This window comes from Macaca nemestrina, chromosome 1, assembly GCF_043159975.1.
Source record: "Macaca nemestrina isolate mMacNem1 chromosome 1, mMacNem.hap1, whole genome shotgun sequence".
NCBI lineage: Eukaryota > Metazoa > Chordata > Mammalia > Primates > Cercopithecidae > Macaca > Macaca nemestrina.
In genome coordinates, this window is record NC_092125.1 from 110,036,919 (window position 1) to 110,046,460 (window position 9,542).

Genomic DNA, 9,542 nt, shown 5'->3' on the forward strand with positions numbered 1-9,542 from the left:
GCCGCTTCCAGGCCCCTCCTCTTCCGCGGCTCCGCCCACCTCTACGTCCTCCTTCGCCCCGGAAGTGGAAGTCGTGCTGAGGTCAGAAGGCGGAACCGCTGCTGGGAGACGGCGGGAGCTCTTTCGCCATGGCTGCCGGGCCGATCTCCGAGCGGAACCAGGGTAACTGGAGGGGGAAAGTCTGGAATGGGCTCAGCGTGGCTAGGAGGCCCCTACTACAGCCAGAAGTGCCTCTGCAGGGGTGGGAGACTGGACTCATCCATTCCCCAGAGGGCGCGAGACCGGCCCCGTGCCTCCTGGGGGCGGGGTGGCCAGGTGCTGGCTGAGGCCTGTGGGTGTGATACTTACGTCCAATCCCCTGCTGAGTTCTCACTCAAAAAAACAAAAAAATCCACTCAGAATACTAAATTAGACTTCAGAGGATTCCTGAAGTCCTGGAGAGAGAAGTTTAGGGTTTAACTTTTTTTTTTTGCTCCTGTCCCCTACCCGCGTCCCCAGTTCCCCCGGTTGGGTTCCATCTTCATGTTTCCATCACCTCCTTCTTTCATGTTATACTCTCACCCTTGCTCTAACTTTCTGCTCCCTCCCTTCAGATGCCACTGTGTACGTGGGGGGCCTGGATGAGAAGGTTAGTGAACCACTGCTGTGGGAACTGTTTCTCCAGGCTGGACCAGTAGTCAACACCCACATGCCAAAGGATAGAGTCACTGGCCAGCACCAAGGTGAGTACATGACAAGGGGCAATTTGCTTCCGGAGGGTCCCGGCAGTATTCACAACTGTTTTGGAATAACATGAGCAACCTAAAGTATTTCTTTCTTTTAAGCCTCTGTTCAGTTTATTTCTGGAACCATTCTTAAGTGAGATTGTTTCTTTCTTGTTCTTTGTGATTAGAGGGTAGATGAGTTTTACCCCATTTTCAATCTCTTATGTTGTTAACCTTCTCTTCTCCACTTCTCCAGGCTATGGCTTTGTGGAATTCTTGAGTGAGGAAGATGCTGACTATGCCATTAAGATCATGAACATGATCAAACTCTATGGGAAGCCAATACGGGTGAACAAGGCATCAGCCCACAACAAAAACCTGGATGTAGGGGCCAACATTTTCATTGGGAACCTGGACCCTGAGATTGATGAGAAGTTGCTTTATGATACTTTCAGCGCTTTTGGGGTCATCTTACAAACCCCCAAGATTATGCGGGACCCTGACACAGGCAACTCCAAAGGTTATGCCTTTATTAATTTTGCTTCATTTGATGCTTCGGATGCAGCAATTGAAGCCATGAATGGGCAGTACCTCTGTAACCGCCCTATCACCGTATCTTATGCCTTCAAGAAGGACTCCAAGGGTGAGCGCCATGGCTCAGCAGCCGAACGACTTCTGGCAGCTCAGAACCCGCTCTCCCAGGCTGACCGCCCTCATCAGCTGTTTGCAGATGCACCTCCTCCACCCTCTGCCCCCAATCCTGTGGTATCATCATTGGGGTCTGGGCTTCCTCCACCAGGTAAAGCTTTTGGTTAAAATTTGTTTGTCTTAAGGTTGGGGGAGAGAGTTAGGAGGAAGAAAAAAAGAGCCTGAAAGGGGGATGGGACATGGAGTCAGTGAGTGATGGGAAGAGGACTGAGGGGTGATGGTAGTGGTGGAGAAGAAAGTTGTTGGGTTTCTTTAGGAGGGTGAAGTTGGTTGACTTTTCTAACATTGCTTTTGATTTTAGAGCACTGGGAGGAGGGGGAAAGAGCTCACCCTGCCCAGAGAGGCCAGATCAGGACAGGCTCTTTAAAGACATTTTCTCCTCACTACCATTAACTTTTCCTTTTTCCATTTCCTCTATAGGCATGCCTCCTCCTGGCTCCTTCCCACCCCCAGTGCCACCTCCTGGAGCCCTCCCACCTGGGATACCCCCAGCCATGCCCCCACCACCTATGCCTCCTGGAGCTGCAGGACATGGCCCCCCATCGGCAGGAACCCCAGGGGCAGGACATCCTGGTCATGGACACTCACATCCTCACCCATTCCCACCAGGTGGGATGCCCCATCCAGGTAGGTGTGCTTTGTTGGGAGGGAAGAGCTTGGTAGAGCATCTCTGTTACCTCTCACCCTGCTGCCCTTTGTTCCTCAACAGTAACAGTTTCAGAGTTTCCTTTCCTTCAGACATTCTATTATAAAAACATACAAAATACTCTCTAACATCCACCTCCCTGTATCCATTTCTTAAGTTTTTCTGACAAGAAGACTATACTTGCTGGTTTTTATTTCTTTAACCTTTAGTTCCATTCTCTTCTCTGACTCCAGCTCAAAGTGGTGACCTAATTGTCAAATCTCAGGGACACTTCTGCTCCTTATCTAGTTTGACCTCTGATGTACTTGAAACTAGTCGTGTCCTCCTGTTTGAAATTCTCGTCTCTTTTTGCTTTTGCTTTTCTAGATCCTCCACCCCTCTGACTCCTTAATCTCAGCTACCATGATAGACTCTTGTCTACTTGTGCCTAGATTTTTGTGCTTGTTTCTCTTTTCTGCATATATCTATAGTTTTAATTGGGCATATACTGATGCCTCCTAGATCTGTATCTCTAGTCCATAGCTGTTGACATTCCGGATCCTTAATGCTTTAATGCTGCTGCTTAATAGATAGCGTCATTTTTCTGTTCCTCTCCTTCAAACCCATTCTTTCTCTAGCAGTCTTTTTTTTCAGGTGCTTAATTCATGAATCTGAGAGCGATGTTTGACTGCTCCCTATCACCCCACTCTTAATACCAAGTCTTATTTAATATCAGTGGCATCTCTCCCCATGGCCAGTGCCCTAGTTCAGTCTCTCATTTCCTCATTATTTAACACTTAATTTATTGTAGTAATCTCCTTCCACTTGGACTCCAGTTTTCCCTAACTTCGATCTACTTTCACAGAGTAGGTTTTTTAAAACACAGATGTGCACACACTTGCTCAAAATGACTCTGTTGCTCCCTTTTACCTACAGAGTAAAACTCAAACTCATTACCATAGCATTCACAGCTCTTTATGAGCTGGCCCCTGCCCCTCATTTCTGTAACTGCATTTTGCTCCTGATTACTGAGTTAACTGGCATTTCCTGGAATATATTGTGCTGTTTGACACACCTGTAATCTTTCTGCTTGGGATGCTTTCTTCCCATGATCTTACCCTCCTGAAGCATTCATCCTTTAGAATTAGATCTTGGCTTAGACAGTATGTTCTCTGCTACTTTCTCAAATCCTATCAACAGAGTCATTACTCCACTTGTTATATACTTCAGCATTACTATTACAGTACCTAAATCATGGGAGAAGCGAGCGTAAGGAGTTGATTGAGTAATTGGTTGGAATAGGGTCAAGGATAGGGAGCACTTTTTACCACCCTTCTTTTTTTGTTTGTTTGTTTGTTTGTTTGTTTGGTGATGGGGTCTCACTCTTTCACTCAGGCTGGAGTGCAGAGTGTAGTTTTGGCTTATTGTAGCCTTGATCCTCCCATCTCAGCCTCCTGAGTACCTGGGACTACAGGCACACACCACCATGCCTGGCTAATTAAAAGTATTTTTTGATAGAGATGGGTTCTCACTGTGTTGCCCAGGCTGGTCTTGAACTCCTGGGCTCAAGTGATCCACCTAGGCCTCCCGAAGTGCTGGGATTATTGGCATGAGCCACTGTGCCCAGCCAGCCTTATTTTCTGTACCCTTTTTTCTGTATAGTTCTCTTTCTGATGTCACTTTCTTTCTAATTTTGTTCTTTTCTCTATTTTCTTTGCCTTCTCTTTGTCTCTTTTCTTCTTGTGTCTGTTTTATTTTCATAGGGATGTCTCAGATGCAGCTGGCACACCATGGCCCTCATGGCTTAGGACATCCCCACGCTGGACCCCCAGGCTCTGGGGGGCAGCCACCACCCCGACCACCACCTGGAATGCCTCATCCTGGACCTCCTCCAATGGGTATGCCCCCCCGAGGGCCTCCATTCGGATCTCCCATGGGTAAGTCGTCTCTAGCCACCTCCCTCATCTGCACCTATCATGTTCTTACAGCTTCCTGTAGGCACATCCCTTGTCCCGTGCCCTTACTAACTTTTCTTTTACTCCTTGCAGGTCACCCAGGTCCTATGCCTCCGCATGGTATGCGTGGACCTCCTCCACTGATGCCCCCGCATGGATACACTGGCCCTCCACGACCCCCACCCTATGGCTACCAGCGGGGGCCTCTCCCTCCACCCAGACCCACTCCCCGGCCACCAGTTCCCCCTCGAGGTCCGCTTCGAGGCCCTCTCCCTCAGTAAATTCACATTTTTCCTTCCTCCTGTTACATCTTCCCAATATCTTTTCTATTCCTTGGACCAATCAGAGATGCTGTAGCTCCTTGGGGCTAAGGTACTAATCCCTTTCAGCACCCCCACCCCATTCCCCTTTTTAATGTAATTTTTTCCACAGGAGGTATTTCTTTTTTATGTTGGTCCTGAGTATTTTGCAAATGCACAGAGAAAATAAAACTAAACTGCTTGTTTATTTGTGGTGTTTTCCTTGACAACAGTAACTTTTTTTCTTTAAGAAGAGATGTCAGAGTATCATGAAAAGAATGGTAAGGTAGGAGTAGGAGCAAGGGTGCTCACTCCACATTTTAAAGGCTTGTTCTGTAATGTGCTGTTGCAGTTGCTGAGCTCTGCTGTGCACCAGAGTAATTGTTTCCTTACATAGAGCTTATCTTCTAGTTTGGAAGATAGGGGGACCCAATATCTATAGTGTAGGATCATCGTGTTTTTTTCTTTTTTCTTTTTTTTTTTTTGGAGACATGGTCTTGCTCTGTTGCCTAGGCTGGAGTGCGGTGGCATGATCACAGCTCACTGCACCCCCAACCTCCCAGGCTCAGGTGATTCTCCCACCAAAGCCTCCCAAGTAGCTGGGATCACAGGTGTATGCCATCACACCCAGCTAATTTTTGTATTTTTTGTAGAGGTGAGGTTTTGCCATGTTGCCCAGACTGGTTTTGAACTCCTGGGTTCAAGCGATCCCTCTGCCTCAGCCTCCCAAAGGGCTGGGATTACAGATGTGAGTCACCTCGCCCAGCCAGATTATTGTTTTAAAGTGAGAACAGATGTACCTGGAGATGTCTGGCAAAAATGGAGTAACATGCACTAAGCAATTTATTGCAGCACCGTTATAATGGCAGTAGATTGGAAACAACTCACATCTCCATCAGTAAAGGGACGGGTTGAATAAACTGATAAATTCATGCAACAGAGTACTGTGCAGCTGTAAAAAGGAATGGGGATGATCTCTACATACTGCTGTGGAGAGATCTCCAAGTGAAGAAAAATAATGTGTATAGTGTGCTACCTTCTCTAAGGGTGGCATATATATTTTCTATTTACTTAACGTTTTTAAAAATGGGTAAACCAGCTACTCAGGAGGCTGAGGCAGGAGAATCGCTTGAATCTGGGAGTTGGAGGCTGCAGTGAGCTGAGATCGCGCCATTGCATTCCAGCCTGGGCGACAGAGCGAGACTCCAACTCAAAAAAAAAAAAAAAGGGTAAACCAAATACTAATGGAAATTGATAACACTGGTGAGGGAGGGGATATTGAGGGAAGTTGGATTCTCTCAGTATACTGTGTTAATGTGTTTTTCATTTGGAACAATATAGATGTCTTACATAATACAAAACAAAGTTAAAATGAGTAAATGGAGACAGTAAATGTTCCATTTTGTTCTGTTCCTACAGATGTCTATAAACAGTCATCTCATAAGGAGTTTGTATTTCAATTTTTTTCTCATTCTCAGTCCTTCCAAACTTGATTTTCACATTTAATCTGAGTTTAAAGACTTTTCAGTAGACCAAATCCAATAGCCTTTTTTTCCCCCATGTTCTTTGCCACATTGATTGTGTTAAGTCACCCCTTTCTTGACGTGCCCTCTGGCTTATGTAACCATGAACTTTACTAAATTCTAGGCAAGAAGTGAGCCTGGCCCTCTTGTTCTCTTCCGTCATTCTCATTAACATTTTTATGGTACCTACAAAGGCTCTCTGTTGGTGGCAGCTAAGGATTCAAAGGTAAGCAAGGCAGTTCTGCCACAACTGACACACAAGAGACTGTTAATGAAACAAAATATTTTGAGAGCAGGAAGAAAGTTACCTATTCTGGCATGAAAGTCCAGGAAAATGACCAGGCGCAGTGGCCTGTAATCCCAGCACTTTGGGAGGCTGAGGCGGGCAGACCACCTGAAGTCAGGAGTTCGAGACCATCCTGGGCAACATGATGAAACTCCGTCTCTACTAAAAATACCAAAAATTAGCCAGGTGCAGTGGCGGGCGCCTGTAATCCCAGCTACTCAGGAGGCTGAGACAGGAGAATCGCTTGAATCCGGGAGGTGGAGGTTGCAGTGAGCTGAGATCAAGTCATTGCATTCCAGCCTGGGCAACGAGCGAAACTGTCTCCCACCTACCCTGTCAAAAAAATAAAAGTCCAGGAAAACTTCCTGGGAAAAAAAGTGATACCTGCATTTAATCTTAAAGGAAGGATAGACCTTTCCCAGGCAAGGAGAAATTCATTCCAGGTGGATGGGATGTTTCTGAGGAGAAACAGATTGATAAATAACATGGTGTATAACGCACTAGAGCTGTTTGGGATTGGAGGCAGGCTGAGGTCAGAGCCAGTTAGGGAGCTCCCAAAAACCATTTCTCAGCCCTTTTTCACATCATGGCAGGGAACCATTTGAAACAACATTGAGGTAAGGGGAGGCAGCTGCTTCAGCCTGGAGGCTGTTGGCTCGGAAATTCTAGCTGCCCCAGTTTGATGTGCTTATTAGATGTTCGTGTGGTGATAATTGAATGGAGATTTTGAGTCGGGGCTTGTTAGGAAGGTCTGGACTGCAGATATAAATGGGAATCATCCGCATATAGACAGTATTAAAGTCGGGACTGCCGGGGTCAGGCGCGGAGGCTCAAGCCTGTAATCCCAGCACTTTGGGAGGCTGAGACGGGTGGATCACGAGGTCAGGAGATCGAGACCATCCTGGCTAACACGGTGAAACCCTGTCTCTACTAAAAAAAAATAAAAAACTAGCGGGGTGAGGTGACGGGCGCCTGTAGTCCCAGCTACTCGGGAGGCTGAGGCAGGAGAATGGCGTGAACCTGGGAGGCGGAGCTTGCAGTGAGCTGAGATCTGGCCACTGCGCTCCAGCCTGGGCGACAGAGCGAGACTCGTCTCAAAAAAAAAAAAAAAGTGGGGACTGCCTGTGGTGAGCAAGAAGAGAGTAGAAGCCTTCCCGCCCCTGAGACTGAGCCCATAGGAACTCTAAAATTAAATGACCCCAGCAAAGGAGACCACAAAGAAGTGGTTGGTGGGATAGGGCACTGGCACCTGGGGGAAAATGATGAAGTCGTCCCTCAGAACTTGAAAATATATACAGTCATCTGCGTATTCTCAAGGGATTGGTTCCAGGACCCTCCACAGATAATCAAAATTCACAAATGCTCAAATCTCTTATATAAAATGGCACATTTGCATATAACCTAGGCACATCCTCCAGTGTGTTTTAAATCATATCTAGATTACTTGTGATACCTACTGCAGTGTAAATACTATGCAAGTAGTTATTATACTGTATTGTTTAGGAAATAAATGTCAAGAGGAGAATGTCTATACATGTTCAGTACAAATGCAACCATCATAGGCTTAACTACATTTTCCATCCACAGTTGGTTGAATCCATGGATGCCAAACCCATGGATACGGAGGGCTGATGGTATAAGCTTTCACTCTAAGAGTACAAGATTTCTATTTTAGCAAATAAGGTATCAATGGAGAGTAGGCAAAGTCACCTTAAAGGGAAGAAACGACTCCCTGCCAGCAGGACTTGGCTATAACCTAATTGAAAATGTTAACACATTTAAATAAAGAATGTTGTCAGCCTGGCTGTGTGTGGTGGCTAATGCCTGTAATCCCAGCACTTTGGGAGGCAGAGGTGAGTGGATCACTCGAAGTTGGGAGTTCGAGACCAGCCTGGCCAACATGGGGAAACCCTGTCTCCATTAAAAATACAAAAGTTAGCGGGGCGTGGTGGCTCACGCCTGTAATCCCAGCCCTTTGGGAGGCCGAGGTGGGCGGATCACAAGGTCAGGAGATCAAGACCATCCTGGGTAACACAGTGAAACCTGTCTCTACTAAAAATACAAAAAATTAGCCGGGCGTGGTGGTGGGCGCCTGTAGTCCCAGCTACTGGGTAGGCTGAGGCAGGAGAATGGTGTGAACCCGGGAGGTGGAGCTTGCAGTGAGCCGAGATCTCACCACTGCACTCTAGCCTGGGTGACGGAGCAAGACTGTCTCAAAAAAAAAAAAAAGAAAAAAAAGTTAGCTGGGTGTGGTGGCACGTGCTTGTAGACCTAGTTGCTTGGGAGGCTGAGGCAGGGGAATCACTTGAACCCGGGAGGCGGAGGTTACAGTGAGCTGAGATGGCGCCACTGCACTCCAGCCTGGGTGACAGAGTGAGGTTCCATCTCAAAAAAAAAAAAAAAAAAAGAATATGTGTTAACCTGAAGAGGGGTCAGCAATGAAAGCCTAGTAAAGGGAGAGTTCCTGAGGCCAGTCCAAGCACCATCCTGGAAAGCCATCAGATTCAGAGTAGTCCAGGAGTGCTGGCAAGGCTGCCCATAGCAAAGAGGTGGGGGTAGAAGATTATTGCCAAGAAGAGTTTTCTGGACCCATTGGCATGGCTCCTTATTGCAGATGGCCAGATGCCATTAAAGATACAAATCCTCCAGTAATGTCATTGTGCATTTATACGTTGACATTATGATTCTGATTTGGCTTCAGGGAGAGAATGTACTAGACATGTAGATAGGAGTTTTCAGTCTGAGTAACAGTTAAATATTTATGATAAATTAATATTTATGTATGATGGCTTTATATTTCAGAAGACTGTGAACTTTGTTGGCATGAATGATTGTTTCCAAGATCTAGCTTTGGAGTCTGCAAAGCCCAGGCCCATGTCCCTGTCAGATGTAAATTCAACCTGTCAAATGTTACCTGTGTGGTCTCTTTGGATATAGCCTGTCAGCTTTCTCCATGTATATATCTCAGCATTCTGAAGCCTCCACATTTAGTAAGGTAGAATCACATGCTATTAGATCTGAGAGGAGCCTGATGCAGCATCTAGTACAAGCCCCCCTTTTCCAGATGAGAAACCTGAAGTTCACAGATGTGGAGAACTTGACCAAGAATTGACAGCTTGTTAGCAATGAGAACCCAGGTCCAAACCCATGTCAGTGCTGTCCAGAAGGTCCTGATCTTATCTGACATAGGCACATTCAGGATGTATTTTCCCCACTCACCGCATTTCCTATCACTCCTTCGGCAGGGATGGTCATCAAGTGTCACCAAGTGGCATGTCTTGGATCTCTGAATCCAGATTACTGGTGCAGGAGCAAAGGAAAGATGAAAGGAAAAGCTGAAACCAATTTACTTCTTCCTGCCTGGGAAGGACAAGTGTGTGGAGGGGAGGGAGGTTGAGGAGAGTAAGAGAAAATGGAGAAGGGTATTGAGAGGGATCCTTTT

The 9,542-nt window shown here is 46.5% G+C and overlaps 1 protein-coding gene across 1 annotated transcript; it reads left to right on the forward strand.

Annotated features, from left to right (window-relative positions):
• The first annotated feature begins 46 nt into the window (after positions 1-46).
• LOC105497795 (splicing factor 3b subunit 4) lies at positions 47-4,499 on the forward strand. Its single transcript, XM_011769165.3, has 6 exons — positions 47-162; positions 594-722; positions 961-1,503; positions 1,833-2,039; positions 3,801-3,974; positions 4,086-4,499. Exons 1-6 carry the CDS (start codon positions 129-131, stop codon positions 4,271-4,273), a joined length of 1,275 nt encoding a protein of 424 aa, XP_011767467.1. The 5' UTR covers positions 47-128; the 3' UTR covers positions 4,274-4,499.
• The last annotated feature ends 5,043 nt before the right edge of the window (positions 4,500-9,542 follow it).

Excerpts from the sequence above, each read along its gene's own strand:
- LOC105497795 (XM_011769165.3), top strand. The coding sequence starts at position 129 with ATGGCTGCCGGGCCGATCTCCGAGCGGAACCAGG. Across the intron at positions 163-593 it reads GATCTCCGAGCGGAACCAGG|ATGCCACTGTGTACGTGGGG; the intron begins GTAACTGGAGGG and ends CCCTCCCTTCAG. Across the intron at positions 1,504-1,832 it reads GTCTGGGCTTCCTCCACCAG|GCATGCCTCCTCCTGGCTCC; the intron begins GTAAAGCTTTTG and ends TTTCCTCTATAG.